The following is a 26,294-nucleotide window of genomic DNA, read 5'->3' on the forward strand; positions in this document are numbered from 1 at the left end:
TTAAAACTGTAAAACTAAATGTATAAAACCAATTGTAAACATTTTATTTTCTTTTAATTTCTTGGTTTGTATTTTTTTCTTGTTTTTTGTCTTTTATTAATGTGTGACCTTGTGTATTTGTTGTATAACTGAGTAATAAAAATTTTAGAAATCCCAAGCTACTAATTAGATTTCTAAGTTACTTTTAGATTAATTTTCATCACTTGAGACTTACAAATAGAACTACAAACATATTCCATTTATCTAAATTAAACATAAAAATGTTTTGAGGAGACATTTTAGAAAAATGGGATTGGTATTAATATAACAGTAGGCTTGCCAGTCCTCAAGTCCAGGCAAGGGATTCCCCAGTTTTCCAGGCTCCTCCCCACAGCCACCTGGCTTGTGGGAGAAGCTGCGCCCAAAAAGCCATGATGTGCCTTTAAATCTCAGCATGTTTAGAATAGGTTTGCAAATTCTGTGTTTTGGAGTGTGTGTGTGAGTGCCTTTAAATCTCAGCAGGACTCGAAAGCAGCATGGGGAGGGTGAGCAGGCAGAGCTTACATGGCTCTTCACGGTGAGTGTATGAGAGAGGAAGAGAGCTCAGCCCCTCTGTTGGTTTTGCATTCCTCTCAGAAGTCATTTGTATAGTAAAACAGATAGTAAAGAGTTAACTAGAACCTGATTATAAGATGGAGGAAAGCTCCACCCCTAGACCTCCCCTTTACATTTGTTTTCCTGTGTTAATCTGAAAAAGTTGGTTGAAATACAGCAGATTTGTTACATTCAGCAACTCACATGAGTAAAGTTCCAGTGAGATCACAAAAGTGTGGGCTTGCAAACTGTTTATACTGGCTGCTTTGTGAACGTATATGTGTGTTCGCTTTCATTTAGTGGAGCTGCTTGGGAACCCTTTGGAGGCAAAAAAGATGAAGAAATGACTGTATTAAGAGGCACTGCTGTATTTTTAAATTTATTTATTTTAAGGGATGGGGAACTCCACCCCCAAACTCCCTAGATATTCCCTGAGTTGAACCTGGCAACCCCATATAGCACTGGCTTGGCTATTTTTATGCATTAGTCTATGCTACGTTTTCAGTCATGTGCCCACCCAGATCTATTAAAGATTTGCCTTCTCTGTTGTTTCCCTAAAGGAAAATGTAAATTTTCTTTGAAATATGGTATGCAGTGTAATGAAAGTACACTGAACATAAATATTCTATAGTTTCTCAGTTTTCCATAATGGATCTTTTCCTCACTTTTACAGAAGCCTCTGCCCCCACCCCCCCTTTGGCAGGGTAGATTAGGGTTGCCAAGTCCAATTTAAGAAATATCTGGGGACTTTGGGGGTGGAGCCAGGAGACTTTGGGGGTGGAGCCAGGAGCAAGGAAGTGACATCACTTCCAAGTCAAAGGTCAAGTGATGTCACTTCCTGAGCTTCACTCCTCTATATCACTTCCAGCACACTGCATCAAACCCCACCTCTAAAACCCTTCACGGGGGTTTAGGAATCCTAATTTCTACATCATTTAAATTGAATGTGTCCATCTAAAAAATTCAAACCCATGGGCAATGGCTATCCTCCTACACTTCAAAATGGGGTCTCTTCTAATACTAAATGTATATATCCCTCCCCAGCAAAAATGATCAGATATAGCAAGGTGCTGTAATTAATCTGAATTTTTTTATTGAAGAACTTTTATTAGATACTCCAGCACACCTGATTCTAAAGGGGGGGGAGAGAGAGACTTTAGTGCTAGACTCAATTCAAATGATAAGATTCTAATTGACAAATTTGGATGAAAGCTTGCTAAATAATGTCACTTAATTCAAAACAGATATGGGCTTCCCCCTTAAACAGTGGAAGCCATTCCCAACCTAGTAAGACTTAGTTACTGCTGTCTTCTCAGGTCAAACACAATTACAAGGCTAAGTAGCTCTATCATACCTCTGGTAATTCTGTGGTCAGGTATTTCTCAGTTGCATTCCCTTTGCCACAAAAAAGAATTTGTAGCTCTTTATGCTTCAGGAACTTGGCAATTTGGAAGCTTAAGATAATTCACACCAGAGAAAATTCTTATATGCACACTAGAGCATATTATGTCCTCCTCTATGTCTAGCAATTGGGAGTGGAGGTTTGCATATATCACCCCTACCAAAAATCCTAATAAGCAGCTCTGGTTACCATCATGTAATAGAATAGCTCTAGGGTTGCCAGGACCTGTCACTGACCAGAGGCAGGAGTAGGGTTGCCAGCTCCAGGTTGGGGTATTCCTGGAGACTTGGAGGTGGAGCCTGGGGAGGACACAGAACTCAGGGGATTACAATGCTCCCAAAGGCCACCCTCCAAAGCATCCATTTTCTCCAGTAGAAATTGACTTTGTAATCTGGAGATATGCCATAATTCCAGGAAATACTTTCAAGTATCAGTTATTCGTCTTTCCATTTAGTGGGATTAGAAAAGAACACAATATCAAAGCAATATCTGCAGTACTGCATTTAGAACACCTGAGACTCAGAAGCAATGTTCCCTCTAAGCTGTGGGGTCATGTGAGCAAAAAATCTACTTTGTGAGCTACTGGCATTGAAGTCATGAGCTCCTGCATAAATTAGTTTCATGTGGGGCCATTTTTCCTGAGCTAAGACAAAAATGTGTGAGCTGGAGACTAAAAACTGAACTAGCTCACACTAACTCAGCTTAGAGGAAACATTGCTCAAAAATATGTTTAAATGTCATCTAGAACCAACATATTCATAATGCAATAAACTATATTGCTTCTTTTTCACAAAAAATACAATTCCTGTCAAACTATCTGATCTTTACCTGGAAAATCCCTCCCCCCAGTTGTTATAGGATTGGTTTGTTTGGTGTGTTTGTTGTGATAAAAAAAAAAACCTGCTATATCTTAAGGGGGGGGGGGAAGGAGAGCAAGATAATTAACTCAGCTAAACAATGCTAGCAAATAAAAATAGGTTAGTTTAACACCCATTTTCTCAAGTGAAAATAACTTCTGTAATCTGGAAATGAGTTGAATAAGTATGCTTGCACATGAAAAAATATACCTTGAATTAAACTTCGTTGGTCTTAAAGGTGCCACTGGGTTCAAAGTTTTAGCAAGGTTTTAAAAATTAAGACAAATTTCTTCAGAATGTTCCAGACACCCGGGCCAGCATATACTAAAGTTAAGCTGAACATGGGGTAGCCAAAGGCAATAAAAGCAGAGGAGGCAATAAATCAGATAAGACAATGAAAAAATAAACAGTCTCCACAAGAACACAAGGCTGGGACTGCGCTTAGCCCAGCCCGGCTGAAAAGCACATAAAACGAAAACTTAAGCACTCTAAACCAATACCTTAAATCATTGTAGAAAGCACCTTAGTAGCAGAGCAAAACAGCGTCAGAAGATTACTCCTTGCCTGTACACCCACCCACTGCAATTCCTGTTCTGGAAGAGAGGCTTTTCGTCTTAAAAGCAAAGCAACCCCAAAAGTTCTCAATAAGTATTCTACTGCAAAGTTCTGCAGAAGTTGCTGCTGACAGGTTGAGGGCAAGGCAGTTTATCAGTTCATGCATCATTCAAAATCTCATCAAGAACACCTCATGCCTTTCTGTCCTGTAGTGAAGGCACAGGGCAGGTTTGTGTGAGGAGAAAATGTTTGCTAGATCTCCCCTCTCTCGGTGCCTGGAAGGAATGTTTATTTACACACCAACCACCGTTTGAGCAATGAGATCTACAAATCGCGCAGGCTCTACAAATCTTCCTTACTAACAGGACAGGACAGACACCCCCCCCCCCTCCCTTCCCTTTTTTTTAGGCTCTTTCTTAGCATGCCTGGGTGATGACTGGACTCCAGTGCCGAGCCTTCGGTGGGTGCAGGGAATCAGGCAGGCTCTCTCCAGGAGAGTGGCATGAAATTGGAGCCGTTCCCCTCCCCCCCTCCCGCTTCTGGACTTTTGAAGAGCGGGGGAGGAGGCTATAAATTCTGGAGTCCCCCGCCAGGGCGGGGGGGTTGGGAAGCCTAGGGTAGATGGTGTGAAATTCATTTGAAAGCTTATTTGGAGATTTGATGAGGAAGTGTAAATGTAATCTGTAAGTTTCACATCAATACTTGAAGCTACTGGAAGCATACGGCAGGGCTGCTACTGTTCCTGGTTTGTTGGACCGCTGTGCAATTTGAATTGAGATGACTGTAAGATTTGAGACTGCCAGCTGGAACAGAATGAGAAGCTGTAGATACATATGTTGTGATTTTTCCCCCTGATGTGTTTTTTGAAATAAAAACAGAACAATTTCATAAAAATGATGCCTTTGGCATATACAGCAGAAGTGGAAATATTCTGCCTACTAAAAAGAAAATAATAATCCAGAGTTGTCTTGCACTGCTTCCCTTCAGATAACATATTTTGTAGTTTGGCAGCCTTTATATTTATTTGTGGTAGGAGTTACAGCATGTTTTGTAAGAGGGCGAATTGTCATGGTTTAGAGAATGTGCAAACTCCACAGCTATCTGTTTTTAGGATCAAGTTGGGAGAGCTGTACAAAAAAGAGGGCTTAATCCACCCAAACAGAATATGCTTTCTTATTTTTTGTTTTTACACTTTTGTTCTATAAAGAGTTCTGCTAGTTCTTCTGAAGTTAAGGAACTAGGACATTATTTAAACAGGAGTAAATGTAATAGTTTTAAAAACTATCCTATCACTTCCAATTAGAAACTTCTGTGTCCCTTTTCTTACAGATGGGTTACCTGGAAATAAGATTATTATTGGCTTAATTATCTGATTCTCTGTGTTTTGTCTTTCAGAATATGACAAACTGGGCTTTCTTCTGAAGTTGGACTCAAAATTGTGAGTAGAACCATAGAGGGGCTCTTTCTTGATCTATCATCATACACTTCCACTGGGGGGGGGAAATTATCTTGGCTCTGAGTGGTAGCAACTAACAATGTTGCACAAAAGTTTATCAGTATATAAAAGCAAATGACTATAGATTGTATTCAGAAACATAACACTCAAGTCCCTGTTTGCAGGCTCAAGGTAAAAAATACGAAGGAAAAGAGACTTAAATGACAAGGAAACTTTTAAGTAGCTGGATGAGACTATATTACTCCACAACACTACCAAATCAATAACTAAGGTAATAATAAGAAAAGAAGAAATCAAACAGAACATTAAAGAACTGGATAACGAAAAAAAAGATGAGAGTTAATTTTATATGCAAAGGGTGTAAGCTGAATATCTAAAAGGGGGAGACTTCCATACATAAAGACCACAAGTGAAAGTGTCATGTTGAGAAATTAGCATGCTGGAGTGGAGGGCTAATGAATGGACAGACTGAGAAAAAGAATGGAAGGACAGCAGCAAAGATTGATAAAAAGGGGAAACTCTTAATAGGTTTGAAAGTTAGAAGAAAGAGCTTAACCTTAATACAGAGCAACAGAGAAAGGCAGTGAACAGAAACACAGAGAAATATAACTAATAATACTGCCAGTGTTTATAATTACCTTCACTGAACTGTAAATTTTGGCCCACACTTGCAGGCAATTGATTGTTGATAAGTTTGCTTGGAGTGTACCTTGGCTTTTGTTTAATATTCTGTTAGGAAAGGGACCAACTCTCCATTCCAGTATTACCAGCTCCCTCCTGAAGTGCCATTAGGGTGACCATAATGTCTGAAGGCCAGCCAGGGACACCTGGGGGGGGGGAAGGTAGGGGTGTGCGCGCGCGAAGCCGGAAACAGGAAGTGACGTCACTTCCGGTGACGTCATGCCACCGCCGGAAGCAGGAAGTGACACCACTTCCTGTGACATCATTTCCCCCGCGTCACCTGCCGGAAACGGGAAGTGACATCACTTCCTCTGACATCCCTTCCCCCAAATGACATCATTTCCCCCAAATGCCACTGCCGGAAACAGGAAGTGACTTCACAGCACTTCCTGTGACGTCCCCAAAAATCCCCCAAATATCACCGCCGGAAACAATTTTGTTCTCAAATCCTGTATATACTTCATCAGTATATGGGATAAGGCACTTTCTCAACTGTGCTGCATAATGCAGCCTATTTATTTTGTCCTGTTTGCTCTGTTGGCTCTATCTGCGCCACCTTCATCACTTTCGGGGTGTGGATCCCCCAGTGGGGTGGTCTCCCGACTCCCTCCACCGGCTGTTTCTGATAGCCCTGCACCCCCTCTTTCATTTGATATGTGTCCCGTGCGGGTGCCAACCTCCCGCCGGGAGATGCCGCAAAATGAGCCCCCTTGAGGCTTATGGCGGCAGGGCTCGGGGGAAGCGAGCTAGACTGCTGTTCTTTTGAGGGGTTATAGAGTGTTTCGAGCCCGTCCCTGTGGCATCGGTCTCATCGTTGTGGGACCCAGGGGGCCGGCGCAGCGGCCCGCCGAAGCAGCCTGTCACTAATAACACAGGTCGAGATGCAGGACAGGAACCCGGAAGTGACCGACAGGCTGCTTCAGCAGGCCGCTGCGCCGGCCCCCTGGGCCCTACAACGATGGGACCGATGCCACAGGGACGGGCTCGAAACACTCTATAACCCCTCAAAAGAACAGCAGTCTAGCTTGCTTCCCCCGAGCCCTGCCGCCATAAGCCTCAAGGGGGCTCATTTTGCGGCATCTCCCGGCGGGAGGGTGGCACCCGCACGGGACACATATCAAATGAAAGAGGGGGCGCGGGGCTATCAGAAACAGCCGGCGGAGGGAGTCGGGAGACCACCCCACTGGGGGATCCGCACCCCGAAAGTGATGAAGGTGGCGCAGATAGAGCCAACAGAGCAAACAGGACAAAATAAATAGGCTGCATTATGCAGCACAGTTGAGAAAGTGCCTTATCCCATATACTGATGAAGTAAATACAGGATCTGAGAACAAAATTGCACCAGAAGACACAAACACAAAGCTCCCTTACACTGAATCAGTGCTTGGGTCCACCAAAGTCAGTATTGTCCACTCCAGTCACAAACACAAAGCTCCCTTACACTGAATCAGTGCTTGGGTCCACCAAAGTCAGTATTGTCACATAAGAACATAAGAGAAGCAATGTTGGATCAGGGCAATGGCCCATCCAGTCCAACACTCTGCGTCACATAAGAACATAACAGAAGCCCTGTTGGATCAGGCCAGTGGCCCATCCAGTCCAACACTCTGCATCACATAAGAACATAAGAGAAGCCCTGTTGGATCAGGCCAGTGGCCCATCCAGTCCAACACTCTGCGTCACATAAGAACATAAGAGAAGCCCTGTTGGATCAGGCCAGTGGCCCATCCAGTCCAACACTCTGCGTCACATAAGAACATAACAGAAGCCCTGTTGGATCAGGCCAGTGGCCCATCCAGTCCAACACTCTGCGTCACATAAGAACATAAGAGAAGCCCTGTTGGATCAGGCCAGTGGCCCATCCAGTCCAACACTCTGCGTCACATAAGAACATAACAGAAGCCCTGTTGGATCAGGCCAGTGGCCCATCCAGTCCAACACTCTGCGTCACATAAGAACATAAGAGAAGCCCTGTTGGATCAGGCCAGTGGCCCATCCAGTCCAACACTCTGCGTCACATAAGAACATAACAGAAGCCCTGTTGGATCAGGCCAGTGGCCCCTCCAGTCCAACACTCTGTGTCACATAAAAATATAAGAGAAGCCCTGTTGCATCAGGCCAGTGGCCCCTCCAGTCCAACACTCTGTGTCACATAAGAACATAAGAGAAGCCCTGTTGGATCAGGCCAGTGGCCCCTCCATTCCAACACTCTGTGTCACATAAGAACATAAGGAGGGAGGGAAGGGAAGGGAGGGAGGGAGGAAGGAAGGAAGGAAGGGGGAGGGAGGGAAGGAAGGAAGGAAGGGGGGAGGGAGGGAAGGAAGGAAGGAAGAAAGGAAGGAAGGGAGGAGGGAGGGAGGGAAGGAAGGAAGGGAAGGGAGTGAGGGAAGGAAGAAAGGAAGGGAGGAGGGAGGGAAGGAAGGAAGGGAAGGGAGGGAAGGAAGGAAGGAGGGAAGGAAGGAAGGAAGGGAGGGAGGGAGGGAAGAAAGGAAGGCCGCCCCCCGCCCCCCCCGCGCTTTCGGCCCCCTTACCTGATTCCAGGGCGGCGGAGAGTCCAGCGGCGGCGAGTTCTGCGGGCCTGCGGCGGCGGCCTCGCGGCGAGGGAGGGAGGGAGCTGCCGGCGCTGGCCTCTGGAGGCCCTCCAGAGACTCTGGAGGGCCTCCAGGGACCAGCGGAGGCCGCGGGGAGGCCTTCGCTAGCCGGCGCTGGTCCCGGAAGGCCTTCCAGAGGCTCTGGAAGGCCTTCCGAGACCAGCGCCGGGTGCTCCGCGGCTTCCCCGCGGCCTCCGCTGGTCCCTGGAGGCCCTCCAGAGACTCTGGAGGGCCTCCAGGGACCAGCGGAGGCCGCGGGGAGGCCTTCGCTGGCCGGCGCTGGCCCCGGAAGGCCTTCCAGAGGCTCTGGAAGGCCTTCCGGGACCAGCGCCGGGTGCTCCGCGGCGTCCCCGCGGCCTCCGCTGGTCCCTGGAGGCCCTCCAGAGACTCTGGAGGGCCTCCAGGGACCAGCGGAGGCCGCGGGGAGGCCTTCGCTGGCCGGCGCTGGCCCCGGAAGGCCTTCCAGAGGCTCTGGAAGGCCTTCCGGGACCAGCGCCGGGTGCTCCGCGGCGTCCCCGCGGCCTCCGCTGGTCCCTGGAGGCCCTCCAGAGACTCTGGAGGGCCTCCAGGGACCAGCGGAGGCCGCGGGGAGGCCTTCGCTGGCCGGCGCTGGCCCCGGAAGGCCTTCCAGAGGCTTTGGAAGGCCTTCCGGGACCAGCGCCGGGTGCTCCGCGGCGTCCCCGCGGCCTCCGCTGGTCCCTGGAGGCCCTCCAGAGACTCTGGAGGGCCTCCAGGGACCAGCGGAGGCCGCGGGGAGGCCTTCGCTGGCCGGCGCTGGCCCCGGAAGGCCTTCCAGAGGCTCTGGAAGGCCTTCCGGGACCAGCGCCGGGTGCTCCGCGGCGTCCCCGCGGCCTCCGCTTGTCCCTGGAGGCCCTCCAGAGACTCTGGAGGGCCTCCAGGGACCAGCGGAGGCCGCGGGGAGGCCTCCGCCACCGCCGCCGGGCCCCGCGCGCGGGCGGGGAAGGCGGCGAGTGAGGGAGGGAGCGTCCCTGCGCGTGCGCAGGGACGCTCCCTTCCTCACTCGCCGCCTTCCCCGCCGGCGCCCGCGGCCCACCGCCTCCGGGGCTGGCTAAACCGGGACCTTTAATGGTCCCGGTATAGGCAGCCCGGGAGCCGGGATTGGGTGGCCAGAACCGGGAATGTCCCGGGAGACCGGGACGGTCTGGCCACCCTAAGTGCCATGGTCTATTTTGTTAACCTGGTGGGCCTCCCTGTCCACAGGGGCTGCTTGCTGCATGCTTTTGTTTCTCCTTTGGATTGAGTCAACAACTAGGGAGTTGGCAGTGAGATGCTGGAACAGAAAAAGGGTTGACAAGGAATTGTACATCAGAAACCAACAAGTTCACCCTCTGACATTGACAGAGGTGACATCAGGGAATGGCCTAATTGCAAAGGAGTTTTCAGAATTGGTGTAGGCTCAGCGATGGATTTGAATGCTATCCATGCCAGAAACAAGACTTTATGACAAGATGAGGAAGACAAGCTGAATGAGTTGGTCAAGATTTTTCAGTGTGCGGATGCTTATTGTGAGCCTTTTCAGGAGGCAGCTCTGAAACACTTCTCACAGGCGATGTCGGGATAGTAGTTTGAGCTCTTTTAAGCACTGTAGCTGGAGCCAGGGGATCTGAAACCTATCTCGGATTTGTTGGAACCAATGACAATTAGATCCGTCTCTGGATTTGGTCACAGCAGCATACTGAGATGATTGTCATAAGCAGTACCAGACAAAGCTTTCTCCCATACAGCAGCTTTTAGGGGTGATGGTCTGTCACATATTTCTTTGGGAGTAAATAATCTACATATTTACATATCAGATACCTCAACACCTCATGCTCTTCACCAAATCACAGTAAACAAAGTTTATAGTTGGCTGTATGGGAGATTTCAGCCCTACAAGATGGACATTTCTTGTGAATAAAATACCCCTCCGCTTGTGAACACAATCCAAAATATTATACTATGTTGCTTATAGATTATTGTAAATTCACTCACCCACAGAGAAAGATTTATTATTGGATCAACACGTTCATTTGTTGCTCTGTACCCAGCTCTTAGTTTTGGGCATTTTGGTTCTTGTTAAATATCCTCTTGTTCTTTTCCATTTTTAAGGGACATGTTCCCTTCTTTAGTTTTACAAATGGATCACACCGAAACATAAATATTAAACAGATTGAAAACATACAGTTTTTTAACAGACCATCATCATTCTATATTAATGTTGGGCCTTGTGGGAAGGGAGTGTGTCTCTTCCTTAGTTGTATTAAGACCTCTTGGAGTGTTAAGATCTCTTGTTCCCTTCTGTTTTAAAGAGACACACTCCCCTATTTAATTTTACATTACATCACTCCAAAGCACTAATATAAAACAGATAAAACCCATACAATTTGTAGAGAATTTTATAACATACCATCAGTTCCATATCAATGTTCAACCTTATAAAAATGCCAACATTTCTATATTTGTATTAAGAAGAATTGCAGATTTATACTCCGCCCTTCTCTCTGAATCAGAGACTCAGAGCGGCCCACAATCTCCTATATCTTCTCGTCCCGCAACAGACACCCTGTGAGGTGGGTGGGGCTGAGAGGGCTCTCACAGCAGCTGCCCTTTCAAGAACAACCTCTGCCAGAGCTATGGCTAACCCAAGGCCATTCCAGCAGGTGCAAGTGGAGGAGTGGGGAATCAAACCCGGTTCTCCCAGATAAGAGTTCACATGCTTAACCACTACACCAAACGGCTCTCCCTTGGTACAATAGTATGTAGCCTGTGAATCCAGTAATATTCCTGTTGGAGCAATATATCCTCCTTTATAAAAGGTTTATATTTATATAAAACAAAGAATCTTAAGTCCTTTGTCACATGCCCTCTCTCCTTCATATGTTGAAACATAGGCATTTCAGGTATCCCCCCTATCTAACCAGGATTTATGTTCCAACACCCGAACTTTAAATGTTCTAGTAGTTTTTCTTACATACTGTAACTGCCATTTGCGTATTGCTGCATATATTAATTGTTTTTAATTACACGTTGTGAAATATGTTAATTTAATCATCTTCCCATTAGCTGGATTCACAGATTCTTTTAGAGAAAGCATCATACTACATGCCAAACAGTTCCCACATGGGTAATTGCCTATTACTTTATCTTCTGTTCCTTGATTTTTACTATTTAATTTAAAGTCAGCCATCACCAATATGTTTCTCAGACTTCTAAGATTACACAAACCTATTTTTGGTGGTAACGAACATCCAGGGAGGTGTGCTACTATGTGCCAGTATTTCTTAATGGCTTTAAAAATTTTATGTGTAACTGGCGAATGAGCAAATCCGCATGTCATGCCTTGTGTGGCTTGTTTAGGTTTATCTTGCATTAAAGTATCCCTATTTATTTCCTCTGCCCTTACTTTCACTTTATTGATGACATAAGATAGTCTCTTGCTAGAAATTGGTGTGTTAATTTGTCTGCCTCCTTATTATAGTCCTGTACTCTGGTCGAGTTTCTTTTAATATGCAGAAATTGGCCATAGGGCAAGTTGGTTCATATATGTTTGGGGTGATATGATTGAAAATGTAAAAACCTATTTTTATCTGTAGGTTTATTATAAAGCTTGACAAAAAGCACGTTATTGTCATCCATCTCAACTGTTGTATCAAAAAAATTAACCTTATCTGTATTCCATCTTCCTTCAAATTTTATGTTGTCATATAATTGATTTATCCAGTAAAGGAACTCCTCTATATTGTTTTCATTAATAAAAAGAATAAACAAATTATCAATATACTTCCTATAAAACCAAATAAGAGGTAAATAAGGATTAACTGAGAAGTGGCTTAGCTGCATTAGTGGAAGCTGCTTGGAGCTGGGACAGAACTGCTGGTAAGCTGTTGCTGAGAGAGGAGCCTGTTTGCCTGGGGGTGGTTGCTGGCCCCACCCCTCTACTGTTGCTCTGGCTGTTGGTGGATGGAGGCTTGAGCCTTTAAATTGCAACACTCATCCTTGCCAGAGGCGTGAGCCAAAGGGCTCTTGGCCTGTGACTCCTTGCCTGAGGGTCTAGCCCGGGGGTTCTGTTGGAAGGTGGGTAGTTTATAGGGAAGTCAAGGTAAAGAGAATTTTGAAATGGATTACAGCAGCATGGCTGGTGAGGGAGCTGAGGCAGTGATGTGTAAAGACTTTGGGTGTTTGTATTTCTACCTGAGAGTAGCAGCAATTACACTTGCAGCAAGTGTAAGTTAGTGGCCCTGTTGGAGGAGAAGATACAAGGACTGGAGGCATGATTGTTCACTCTGCAGTGTATACACTCTGCAGTGTATAAAGGAAGATGAGGATTTTCTTGATAGAACCCATGAGGCACTCTTGAAAGGACAAGAGGAGGAAGAGGAAGTGGTATCTTAGCAATTGGAAGAGAACCCAACACAGGAGGAGGGTTCGTGGAAAAATGTAACCTGAAGGAGCAGGAAAATCAGATGTTCTGAGCCTCTGCTCCTCAGCAATAGGCTCCAGGATCTTCCCACAGTAACTGATTCTGAACCATTGAAACAAGGGCTACTTTCTCATCCTCCGCGAAGCTTGAAGAAAGTTTCTCAGGATCCTGTGGATAAGAAGCCTGGAGCTTCTGCTCCCCAATATAGGAAGAGGAGGGTGGTGGTAATTGGAGACTCCTTGTTCAGAGGGGTGGAGCCCAAAGTGTGCTGACTGGACTTGTCATCCCAAGAGGTCTGCTTTCTGCCAGGTGCATGCATCCAGGATGTGACAGAAAGGACTGGAAAACTTATCAAGCCCACAGAGTATCATCCTTTCTTGTTGATCCATGTGGCAACAAATGATACTGCCCGTCACAGCCCTGAACGTATTATAAAAGACTATGTGGCTCTGGGTCAGAAGGTGAAGGAGCTTGGAGCACAGGTTGTGTTCTTGTCAGTTCTTCCAGGTGAAGACTGTGACTTAGGACCAGAAAGAAGAATACTTTAAATATATGACTGGCTATGTCGATGGTGCCATCAGGAAAAATTTGGATTTCTGGACCATGGCTTACGCTTTCGAGATGGTGGTCCTCTATCGGGAGATGGTTTGCCATGCTAAGCTAATAAGGAGGGCTTTAAACTAAATTAAACTAATAAGGAGGGCTTTAAAATTAAATTGTATGGGGGAGCAAAACAATAATTCAAAGCCTCGTATGATGCCAGAAACTGGGGATAAGAACACTAAAGCTTTGCGGAGAGTGGCGCATACACTAGATAATGTTAACTTGCAGGTATGTATGGAAACTAAACCCTCAGGATGCATAAACCCTCAGGAGGCGAGACTGAAGGCTACCAGAGAAAGAGTCTTCTCAATTGCGGCCCCCCACTGGTGGAACCAACTTCCCCCCGCTTTAGGGTCGTCAGAAAGCAGGGGGGAGTGGAGGGAAATGTCTGCTGGGAACTCTGTTATTCCCTATGAAGATTTATTCCCATAGAAAATAATAGAGAATAAGCTTCCGGGGGTTGGAACATGGTGAGCTGACCTGTTTCTTCTAGGAGGAACAGACCGAGATCTTTGTTTTGGGCATAAAAGGCATCTTAATGCCTGCTACCGGAGGCTTCTGGTCAGGCGTCGGAGGGAGGCAGATGCGTAGTTTTCCTGCTCCGTTGTGATAAGTCTTTTTAACCTGGTTTTAATCTAGTTTTATTCTTCTAACTATTGTTTTGGTTTGAGGATTTTATCTTCTTTTAATCCTTTTCATTGTGGGCTGCAGAACTAAAGAATATAACTCCCACCAGCTGTCTTCTGTCAGAATATTGAAACTTCCGTTTGCTTGTCGAAGTCTGAGCTTCTGCCACCCTCTGAGTCAGTTCCAACAAAACATAAGGAATCAGACCAACAGACCAAATCAGACCAACAGGCTCATTGATTCTAAATTTACATCGAAGGTTATTGATTCTTATTCGACTTGCAAGCCTGTATTGACTGCTGACGACGCTCAAACTGTAACCGGGGCATTTCATAAAAATGGTTGTATAGTGTCAGATTCTGAGGTTGACTTAAATAAGATAATGCATGAGGGTTGACAATTAAAATTTCTGTCTTGGAATCTTGGGGGGTGGTGGAATAAGCTTCACAATCCTGACTTTTTGGCTCTTTTACAAGGACATCATATTCTTTTCCTCCAGGAGACTTGGAGTCAGGACCATGAACAGCTTTTTATTAAGGGTTACAGGGCCTTTCCAGTTCCTGCTGTTAAATTGCATTTAAAGGGTTGGGGCTCTGGAGGTCTGGCTATTCTTGTATCAGTAGATTTGGATGTGGAGATTCAGGTCCTGGATAAATATTGCTCTTGCAATTTTCAAACCCTTTTAGTCAAAGGTTTTCACTTTGGTGATTTTATTTGTATTAATGTGTACATGCCCCCTAATAATTCCAAGTCTAAAGCTAATGAAAAATCTTGGGACTGGTTGGGTGCAACTATTGAGGATTTAATGTCACAGTTCCCTAATTCCCATTTTATTTTGGGTGGCGATTTTAATGCTAGAATTGGTCCAGGTATGTTAGATTCAAGAACCAGCATGAATTCACAAATTGCAGTCCACGCTTCTCTTCTGGACTGGTCTTCGAGGGACAAGGCTATTAATAAATCGGGACTTAAATTCCTGGAATTGCTTTCATGGGCTAATTTATATGTGTTAAATGTTACTTATTTAGATGTAACAGGTGGCTCTTTCACTTATTTATCAACTTTACGGGCTAGTACAATTGATTCTTTTGTTATATCATATCCTTATTGAAATTAGTGGGCAGGTTTGAGGTTGTTGATAGTCCTCTAAGTGACCACTGTCCATTGAGACTTATATTTAATCTCAATTCTAATCTCCTGAAACCAGCCCCAGAGTTTGCAGAAGACTTAATTCAAGGGTTCAGGGGACTTAGGTGGTCAGAGCAACTACACACCAAATTATCCCAAGCCTTGCTAACCCTGAGTTGGAGACTTTGAAACTTGCTCTTTCTCAGTCTGGCAATGATGCCATTAAAACTCTTGATGCTATAAATGGCTATTTTAAACCCCTTTTTTATTAATAGTAGGCCAATTAGTTCTATAGTGTATACTAGCAATGGCTGGTATGATTTGGAATGTAAGGTGACCAAAAAAGAGATTACATCTTTAATGAGATTAGCAAGATGTAATAATTATGATTTGCTGATGTCACAAATTCTGAAGCTTAGGTCTCACTATAAAAACTTAAGCAAACAGAAGAAAAGGGAGTATGCTAATTCTTTATGGAATGAGCTTGAATTAGCTGTCTCAAGGAAAAATAAAACTCGTTTTTGGGATATTGTCTCTAACTGTACTAACAGTTGCCCTCAACAGCTTGATGCGCAAATCCCTCCTAAGGCTTGGGTTCAGCATTATAGTCAGGTATTTGAGCTATCTGTGGCTTCTTCCTTGGTAGACACACCACAATTGCAAAATTTTAATTTTGATATAACAGATCTACCCGTGTGGGCCCCAGTCTCGGAGAAAGAGATTAATGGTATAATCAGTTCTTTGGCTTCTAGAAAATCTCCTGGGGAAGATTTGATCCCCTCAGACTTTTATAAAGCCTTTTCCTCATGGTGGTTGCCTGTGCTAGCCACAGTTTTTTCACAAATTAATGATACAGGTATAATCTCTCCTGGTTGGAAGCTTAGTATTATTGTACCTATTCATAAGAAAGGGGTTAAATCAGATCCTCAGAATTATAGGCCAATCAGTTTGCTTGACATAGCAGCAAAAATATATAGTAAATATCTGTTGTTTAAGCTTGAGGATTGGGTTACTGAGAGCCACATTATTCACCCACACCAAGCAGGTTTTAGGAAAGGTCTTTGCACTGTTGACCATTGTCATACCCTCCATCATTTGGTGCATGCTGGGTTAAAAGGACCACAAAATCTTTATACGTAACATTTGTGGACCTGGCCACTGCATTTGATTCCATTGATAGGAACCGTCTATGGCAAAAGCTAACTGATTTGAATATTGACAAAAGACTGTTATTTCTACTGCGTGAGCTGCATACAGATATTAGTGCTCAAATTAGAGTGGGAACTTCAGGCTCATTAACAAAAAGAATTCCAATCTGTAAAGGAGTGAAACAGGGATGTGTGTTGGCTCCTACGTTGTTTAACTTGTTTATCAACAACGTAGTTGAAAGGTTATCTGGCCCCCATAATTTTTTCCTCCTACTCTTGGAAAGTATAAAATTTCAATTTTGCTATATGCAGATGATATGGCCCTAATTTCACTTACTAAAATTGGGATGAGAAGGCTGTTGCAACAATTAGGACTATAATGTAAAGAAGAGGCCCTTAACATCAACTTTGGTAAGACTAAGGTGATGGTTTTTAGGAAAAGGGCCCAAATATCTTCCTGGAATATACTTGGTGACCCAATTAATCAATGTAGTTCCTTCAAATATTTAGGTATTGCATTTAGAGAGAATGTGAACTGGAATGTGCATATTGCCACAGTTAAAGCATCTGCTGCAAGGTTTGTGGGGGATATTCTTGAGATTTTATTTCACTAAGGGAGGTTTCCTTATTGATTCCGTTCTAAAGTTATTTAAAAGTAAAGTTATACCCCATCTTTTGTATGGTCCTGAGGTCTGGGGTTGGAAAGAGGATATCCTTGCTGGCGTGGAAACTATCCAAAATCAGTTTTTAAGATGCATACTGGCTCTCCCTAGGGGAACACCGGCTGCCCTGATGGGAGCAGAAACTGGCCTTCCTTCCTTAAGGGCTTGGGTACATCTCGCTGTTTTAAAAGCCTGGAAAAATAACAGATCACCCAGATCTGATTCGTTCAGTCAGTTGGCTTTTAACTTAATGCTATCTAAAGATCCAGAACGTCTTAGTTTCCTCAACAACTTACTTGTAAAATATTCCATTCCTGATGGCCTTCTTGCTGTCTCAGTAGACAAGCGACATCTTAGAGATTGGGTATTTAAGTGCGATGCCTTGTTAGACAGACAAATAATTTTAAAATGTCAGTCAGCACTTTGGTTTAAACTATTTAAGAATGATCATTCTAGGTCTCCCTACTTGGCTAGTATAGCTAACCATAATCTCGGAGTTGCCTTCACATCCTTGTGCTTTGAAACAATCCCTAAGGAACAGCGACTTTGCATCTGTGGCATTTCTGTGAGTGAGGATTTACCTCATTACATTCTTAACTGTCCATTGTAAAACTGTAAAAATTCTCTCTGGGATATTAATTAATCTACATGCCTATTCAGATCCTGAGAAGATTGTATTTCTGTTAGCTGACGTTGATGCCAATATATCTCACAGAATGGCATTGTATGCCCTTGCAACGAAGAAACTACGGGCCAAAGCTGTTTGTACAGGTGCTAATTAACTACTGATTCTGTGGCTACTTTATGATTGTAATTTCTATTTTTATTTTGTGGTGTATTTTGCTCGGTTGTTTTATCTGTGGTCTTCAGAACAATTTGTTTCACGGTTATATGATATTTCACGTATATTGTATCCCATTTGTATATTTTATATTTACGGATATTTTGATATTTTTGTTTGTGATAGCCTACGGCTTAATGCAAATAAATAAAAGTACACTAATGCCTGCTGCCTGCTTTTTCCAGTAAAGGAATCTAAGACGTGCATAAGTATTTCGAGGGGATTTACTTTGGCTGACGAGAAATCCCAGGAGGGGTTTTTTTTTCGGCTTTGAAGAGTCCCCAGTGAGAAATTGCATTCCATCGTCTACAAAGAATCTCCGGAGTCATTGATTTGACATAAACTCATCAAGGTTCCAGCTTTCTATAGACTATAAAAACATATGAGGACAAAGTGGACGGTATAATTCAAGATAAACGTCGTTAAGGTAAAAGATCCTTATCTTTCACTTTGGGACCAAATTAAGACTGTTAAAAAGAAAAGATTTAAGATCCAGAACTATTGGTTACAGTATGAAATTAAAGAGAAGTGGAAGGGGGTGAAAGTGGAATTTTTGGAATTAAGGGAAAGCAGAAAAGTGCAGAAAAATATTTGCTGTTGAAAATTCCTGTGGCTTCTGAAAAAAAAACCCAGCCATAACAAAACTGCGGACTCTTATTACAAAGCAGGAAGTGACATGTGCTCCAACTATCATGAGATCTACAATCAGTGAGAACGAGACTTCATTGCCAGAGAGTCAGGAAACAATTGTTGAGAGAGAGAGGAACTTCCAAACATTCGGGTATTTTGATGAACCAGAAACTATAGAGAAACATTGGAGGCCATTATAAAAAGGTCAAAGTTTTTTTTACAAAAAAAAAAACTGGAATTGGACTGTAATAATACTCAAAATCAACATAAATCATCCCCAAAAGGCAAAACAATCTGGACTGTACGCGTGAAAATGAATAATAAGCCCTAGGGGGAAAAGGAAAAGTTTTTAAAAAGTGAGGCTTGGAAATAGGGCAACCGCCATTTTGGAAATATAAAAACTTTAAAAATTAATTTCTCAAGTTAGGGAGCTCTGAGGACGGTGATTTTGGGCTTGCTGGAAAGGGCATGCTCCAATCTATTAATTGCAACCATCAGATTGTGGATTGGTGAGATCAGCTTGGGACCCATTATTTGTAATGGGCAGTCAGTAATGTCTGATCAGAAGCAGGGATTAAGAGTTACACTGTTAAGAGCCTCCTCATCGGGAGAGGGAGAAATGTCTGAACAAGGGCAAGATCAACTGGATGCTATGGAAGCAAGACTGTTAAAAGCAGTGAAGGACTTAATAACAGGAAGTGAAAAGAAACTCACTAAAGAAATAATCAAAGAAATAAATTCTAGTGCTGAAGAAGTAAAGAAAGATATCAAAAAAGAGATTGATGAATTAAGAAAAGAGTCTCAAGCAACAGCTAAAAAGACTGAAGAGATTGAAGTAAAAATAAAAGATCAAGATGCTACCATTAAGAAGATGCAGGAGAAAGCAATACTACAAGATTGTAAGCTGATGGAGAACATAATTTGTCTAAGGGGAGTACCTGAGACTGACCAAGAGGACTTAAAGAATTACATTGTTACAATAATGGCTGTTTTTATGAAAGATGACCCTGTGGAGATGGGATGTTTGTGTGATTATGTCTATAGGGTCAATTCAGAATTTGCCAGAAAATGTAAGCTACCTAGGGATGTGGTAGTGAAGTTTACCAAAGGAATGTGGTGGGAAGGATCTTAAGTAAGCAATTTGAAAGCCCACTGGTGGTGGAGGAAAGCAGAGTACGAATGATGAAGGAGCTGCCGAGGAAAGTTATCACTGACAGAAAACAATTCAAGAAACTGACAAGATAGGTTAAGAGACAAGGGCATAAAATACAGATGGATTTTACCTGAAGGTCTTAGCTTTGCAAATAAAAGACTGAGAAAAACAATAGTGGATACGCAGGGCATGAATGAATTTTTGGCGGACAATAAAGAATTTGAGGACACAAAATAGTTGAAAAATCATTATGGATTACAAATTAATTTCTTGGAATGTAAATAAACTTAATTCACCTCAAAAAAAGAAAAGCAATCTTTCATTGGATTAAAAAGCAGAAATGTAATATAGTATGTTTACAAGAAATACATATTAAGCAATTGGATTATAAATTTTTGTGGAATAAGGCTTTGGGGAAAGAATTTTTTTCATTAGCAAAAGAAAACGAAAAGGGAGTGGTTTTCTATATTAAAAAAGAGTTGGAGCCAAAATTGGGTTTTAAAGACAATGAAGGCAGATACATTGCTGTGGAGGTGTTTATGAATGGGAAAAAGATTTTGGGACTATATGCCCCTAATGGGGCAAAAGATGATTTTTTAAAAGATATTCTACAACAACTTGATCAAATGACTTATGAACAGGTAATGTTAATGGGAGACTTTAATGGTACAATCAAGAACTCTTTGGATAGATCGGTAAATATAAAGAAAAAAGATGGTAAGCTGCCAAAGCTTTTTTTGAAATAATAAAGCAAGAAAGTTTAGAAGATATATGGAGAAAGTTCAATCCTAATGTACGTGATTATACTTTTTTTTCAGCAAGGCATGACTCCTTCTCTAGAATTGATATGATACGGCCTACAAAGGGTTTGGGGCTTATTACTAACAAAATAGAGAGTCTTCCGAAATTAGGTGCAGACCACAATCCATTAATGTGGTTAGCAAAGGAAAAGAGAAAGAGAAGAAGATGGAGACTAAATGAAGACCTATTGTTAAAAGCTGAAGTAGTGAAATCTCTTGTAAAAGAGACCAAAGCTTTCTTCCAGGCTAATGAAGACCAAGAGGTTAATACTCAGACTGTATGGGACGCGTACAAAGTTGTTATGAGAGGACTACTAATTACATTGAACAATAAAGATAAAAGATCCAAAGAAAAACAATTGAAGGACTTGCGAGCAGAAATAGGCAGAAAATAAAATGATTTGAAGAAAAAAACGGGGGGGGGGGGGGATAATGCGAGAGATAATAATTTTACCAACTGAGACATTTACTGAATAAAGAGGTGGAGTGGATTTAAAAAGGCTACAGCAGAAATCATTTGAAGGCACTAATAAACTGGGGAAATACTTGGACTGGCAACTGAAAAAAAAAGGGAGGAAAAAGTTCGTAAATAAGATTTTTTTCAGAGGGTAAAGAAATTGTGGATCAAGCTGGAATTAAAAGGGAGTTTTATAAAGTTTATGCTAAATTATGTAAAGGTCAACAAGTAAATAGAGAGAAAATTGATGCCTATTTGCAAAAAATTAAAATACAACCCGTAAGTGAAAATATGGGAAAAATTTTGAATGATCCAATTGAGAAAACAGAAATTGAAGCAGCAATTTGTTCAATGAAACTAGGAAAAGCTTTGGGTCCTGATGGTTTTTCAGCAAAATGTTATAAAGTCTTGGGAGAAGTACTAGTATCAAAACTTCAAAAATTGATGAATTGTATTAGGCAAGATGGGAAGGTGCCAAGTACATGGAAAGAAGCTGTTATTTCTTTGATTCTGAAAAATGATAGAGATTCCACGAATGTAAAAAACTACAGACTGATCTCATTACTGAATAATGACTATAAGATATTTGCTAGAATTTTAGCAGAACGACTTAAATAGCATTTGAACATTTCTATTCAAGAGGAACAAGCAGGTTTTCTCCCCAGAAGGCAAATAAGAGACAATATCAGAACAGTAATAGACATTGTAGAATATTATGATAAGCATCCAGAAAAAGAGGTGGCTTTATTTTTTGCTGATGCAGAAAAAACTTTTGACAATCTCAACTGGGACTTTATGTTTGCTGTGTGATGGAAACAATGAAATTAGATGATTTTATAAGAATGTTCAAGGCAATATATACATAAGAACAAGCTGAACTCTCTATGAATGCAGACTTGACTGAAGAAATGAAGATTAGCAAAGGCACAAGACAAAGTTGCCCTCTATCTCCGTTGTTGTTTATAATGACCCTAGAGGTCTTGCTGTCTCAAATTGATGAAGATAAAGAGATTGAGGGTTTGAAGTTGAAAGGTTTCTCATATAAATACAGGGCCTTTGAGGATGATGTGATGTTTATTAATGAAAATCCATTACAAGTGACTCCCTTGTTGTTAAAGGAAATTAAAGAGTATGGTGAGTTATAGAAGGTCAAGGAAATATTTTTGGTTGGCATGCATATTTGTATTATAGGAAAGAGAAGATGGATAGATTTTTCTCACACCATTATATAAGGAGGAACTTGTTGAATACTTGGAAAAAATATAATAAATATGGTGATGAGACAAAACCACTTTGGATAGTGCCAACTGAAGTTATAAAATTGTCTCAAAGTCCACGAGAAGAGAAATATGTATCATACGAACAACTGCTAAAATTTCAGGGAGGTAAAGCAGAAATGAAATCAGCTGAAGAATTGCAGGGGAAATTTGACTGGTTTCAACTGCTTCAAATTAAAAGCTTGGTAGAAAAAGATATTAGGAGTACAGGTATAAAATATGAAAAAACAGAAATGGAAAAAAATGCTGTTGGGTGAAAATGAAAAATTGATTTCAAGGACTTACAAGTTGTTATTGAAATGGTCTACAGAAGAGGAGGTTGTGAAACCTTAAATGATTAAATGGGCAATATACATTAACAAAGAAATACAAATGGAGACGTGGGAACACCTATGAAAATTTCAACGTGTTATAATATAAAAGAGAACTGTTTTAAAATGCTGTACAGATGGTATATGATGCCCAAAAAATTAGCAAAAATGAGTAATCAAGTCTCTGATAGGTGCTGGAAATGTAAAAAATATGAACGTTCTTTCTATCACATGTGGTGGACTTGTGAAAAAGCGAAGCAATTCTGGTTTATGGTTCAACAAGAGATTTTGAAAATCTTGGGATATAATATTAAGAGAGCTCCAGATGTTTTCTTGGTCGGATTACAAATGGAAAGTTTTCTGAAACAAGATAGGACATTGTTGTGGTATTTGCTTTCAACTGCGAGGACATTGTATGCGCAAATGTGGAAACAAGACAGAATACCTGAAAAATGGGACATCTCCAATCAGTGTCTGCTGTGATGCAAGTACCAGGAAGAAAAATGATCACCTAACCTATGAGCACATGATAAGACATGGAAGAATAAAATTTTGGCAAGATATACAAAGTGAAGGAAAGAATATCCAATAGCTGACATCATTAAATGGCATCATAAGAACATAAGAGAAGCCATGTTGGATCAGGCCAATGGCCCATCCAGTCCAACACTCTATGTCACACAGTGGCCAATATGTGTGTGTGTGTGTATACACACACACACACATATATATATATCCACATATTGTGGCTAATAGCCACTGATGGACCTCTGCTCAATATTTCTATCCAATCCCCTCTTAAATCTGGCTATGCTTGTAGCCGCCACTACCTCCTGTGGCAGTGAATTCCATATGTTAATCACCCTTTGAGTGAAGAAGTACTTCCTTTTATTCGTTTTAACCTGACTGATCAGCAATTTCATTGAATGCCCACGAGTTGTTGTATTGTGAGAAAGGGAGAAAAGTGCTTCTTTCTCTAATTTCTCCATCCCATGCATAATCTTGTAAACCTCTATCATGTCACCCCACAGTCGACGTTTCTCCAAGCTAAAGAGCCCCAAGCGTTTTAACCTTTCTTCATAGGGAAAGTGTTCCAAACCTTTAATCATTCTAGTTTCCCTTTTCTGGACTTTTCCCAATGCTATAATATCCTTTTTGAGGTGCGGTGACCGGAATTGCACACAGTATTCCAAATGAGACCGCACCATTGATTTATACAGGGGCATTATGATACTGGCTGATTTGTTTTCAATTCCCTTCCTAATAATTCCCAGCATGGCGTTGGCCTTTTTTATTGCAATCGCACACTGTCTTGACATTTTCAGTGAATTATCTACCACGACCCCAAGATCTCTCTCTTGGACAGTCTCTGCCAGTTCACACCCCATCAACTTGTATTTGTAGCTGGGATTCTTGGCCCCAATGTGCATTACTTTGCACTTAGCCACATTGAACCTCATCTGCCATGTTGACACCCACTCACCCAGCCTCAACAGATCCCTTTGGAGTGCCTCACAATCCTCTCTGGTTCTCACCACCCTGAACAATTCAGTGTCATCTTCAAACTTGGCCACTTCACTGCTTACTCCCAGTTCCAGATCATTAATAAACAAATTAAAAAGCATGGGACCCAGTACTGAGCCCTGCGGCACCCCATTGCTTAGCGTCCTCTACTGTGAAGACTGCCCATTTATACTCACTCTCTGCTTCCTATTAATTAGCCAGTTTTTGATCCACAAGAGGACCTGTCCTTTTACTCCATGACTCTCGAGCTTACTAAGGAGCCTTTGATTAGGAATTTTATCAAAAGCTTTCTGGAAGTCAAGGTAAACAACATCTATTGGGTCTTCTTTGTCCACATGTTTGTTCACCCCCTCAAAGAAATGTAACAGGTCAGTGAGGCAAGATCTTCCCTTACAGAACCCATGCTGAGTCTTCCTCAATAACTTGTGTTCATCAATGTGCCTACTCATTCTGTCCTTGATAATGGTTTCTACCCACTTTCCCAGTATTGAAGTCAGACTGACTGGCCTGTAGTTACCCGGATCTCCTCTAGAACCCTTTTTAAAGATGGGGGTGACATATTTTTGTCAGAAGATCCACAAGTTCAACTTTTTCTTTCAGAACTCTTGGATGTATGCCATCCGGACCTGGTGACTTATTAGTTTTTAATTTGTCTATCAGTTGTAGGAGCTCCTCTCTTGTCATCTCAATTTGACTCAGGTCTTTCAACACCCCTTCCAAAATTAGTGGTTCAAGCGGGCAAACACTTCTCATCTTCCACAGTGAAGATGGAGGAAAAAAATGCATTCAGCTTCTCAGTCATATCCCTATCCTCCTTCAGTAATCCTTTTACCCCTTGGTCATCCAAGGGCCCCACTGTCTCCCTGGCTGGTTTCCTGCTTTTAATATGTTTGAAGAAATTTTTATTGTTGGTCTTTATGTTTTTTGCAATACGCTCCTCATAGTCCCTTTTTGCCTGCCTGATCACAGTCTTTCATTTGATTTGCCACAGCCTGTGTTCCCTTATATTAATCTCACTTGGACTAGCTTTCCACCGCTTAAAGGAGTCCTTCTTACCTTTTACAGCTTCCATTACTTTGTTTGTTAACCATGCAGGCCTTTTTTAAAACCTGTTTGTGCCTTTCCTAACTTGTGGTATATATTTTATCTGAGCTTCTAGGATTGTAGTTTTAAATAGCCTCCAAGCTTCCCCAAGGGTTTTGATTGTGTTTACCTTTCCTTTCAGTTTCCTCTTCACATGCCTCCTCATCTCAGAGAATTTACCCCTTTTAAAGTTAAACGTGGTTGTGCTGGTCTTTTGGGGCAACTCCCTATTTATACAAATAGTGAAATCAATAACGTTATGGTCACTGCTCCCAAGCGGTGTGATCACTTTTACATCTCTCACCAAGTCTTGGGCATTACTTAAAAGTAAATCCAGGATCGCCCCACCCCGGTAGGTTCTGTGACCATCTGCTCCATAGCACAGTAATTGAGAGCGTCTAGAAATTCAATCTATTTCTCTTGACCTGAACACATATTGACCCAATCAATCTGCAGGTAGTTAAAATCACCTATGACGACACAGTTTTTATGTTTAGCCACTCTCTTTAATCCTTCCATCATATTATAATCATCCTCTATCTTTTGATTTGGTGGGCGATAACAAATTCCCATAGTTAAATTTCCTTCTGGGTCCTCTATTTCGACCCAAAGCATTTCTAGAAGGGAATCTAATTCTTTTACCTCAGTCTTACTGGAATGTATACACTCTCTGACATACAGAGCCTCCCCACCTCCAACCCTTCCCTCCCTATCCTTCCGATATAACTTATATCCAGGAATCACCGTGTCCCACTGATTCTCCTCATTCCACCAAGTTTCTGAAATTTCCACAATGTCTATGTTTTCCCCCAACACTAAACATTCCAGCTCACCAATTTTACTTCGATCTCTTCTAGCATTTGTATACAAACATCTGTAATTTCCCCGGCAAGTTAGGCCCGCAACCTTCCTCCTGCTGCCTCGAGACTTTGTCAGGCAGTCCATACTTTACTTTAATTTTAGTGGACGATATTACTGCTCAGACAGTGCCATGGTCGGACCACTATGCCCTTAAGGCTCATGTGGATATTCCACTCCAAGCCCATTTAGGCGGCGAGCGTATTTTAGCTCGCCCGCGGAGCCAGATGGACCCTGAACGGTTCCAGATGGCTCTACGGGATCCCTGGCCCTCTGGCAATTCCCTCGATGACCTGGTGGAGTCCTGGAATGATAGGCTCTCCAGGGCCATCGACGAGATTGCACCTAGATGTCCTCTGTGCCCTCGCCTAAAGCTAGCACCCTGGTATAACCAGGAGTTGCGGCAATTAAAGCGAGGACTCAGACTACTAGAGAGGCAATGGCGGTGTACTCGAGACGAAGCGACTAGAGCATCTTATAGAGAGTGTATGAAGTCCTATGAGATGGCAGTCAAAGCCGCAAAGAAAACATACTTCGCGGCTAGGATTGCATCTGCAACTTCGCGCCCGGCACAACTGTTTAACACAATTCGGACTCTTATAACGCTGCCACAGAGCAGCCCAAACGCTAGTCAATTGGAAATTGGCTGTGAGGCTT

The 26,294-nt window shown here is 42.5% G+C and overlaps 1 protein-coding gene across 7 annotated transcripts in view; it reads left to right on the forward strand.

The window, feature by feature from the left end:
- ST3GAL3 (ST3 beta-galactoside alpha-2,3-sialyltransferase 3) overlaps positions 1-26,294 on the forward strand; it is a 517,471-nt gene that overhangs the window by 126,943 nt on the left and 364,234 nt on the right. For all 7 annotated transcript variants that reach the window (XM_060231666.1, XM_060231665.1, XM_060231667.1 and 4 more), the window contains one exon: positions 4,783-4,825. In XM_060231666.1, coding sequence (XP_060087649.1) covers positions 4,783-4,825 — 43 coding nt within the window. The remainder of the gene's footprint in view (positions 1-4,782; positions 4,826-26,294) is intronic.

This window comes from Heteronotia binoei, chromosome 2 (genome assembly GCF_032191835.1).
Source record: "Heteronotia binoei isolate CCM8104 ecotype False Entrance Well chromosome 2, APGP_CSIRO_Hbin_v1, whole genome shotgun sequence".
Lineage (NCBI taxonomy): Eukaryota > Metazoa > Chordata > Lepidosauria > Squamata > Gekkonidae > Heteronotia > Heteronotia binoei.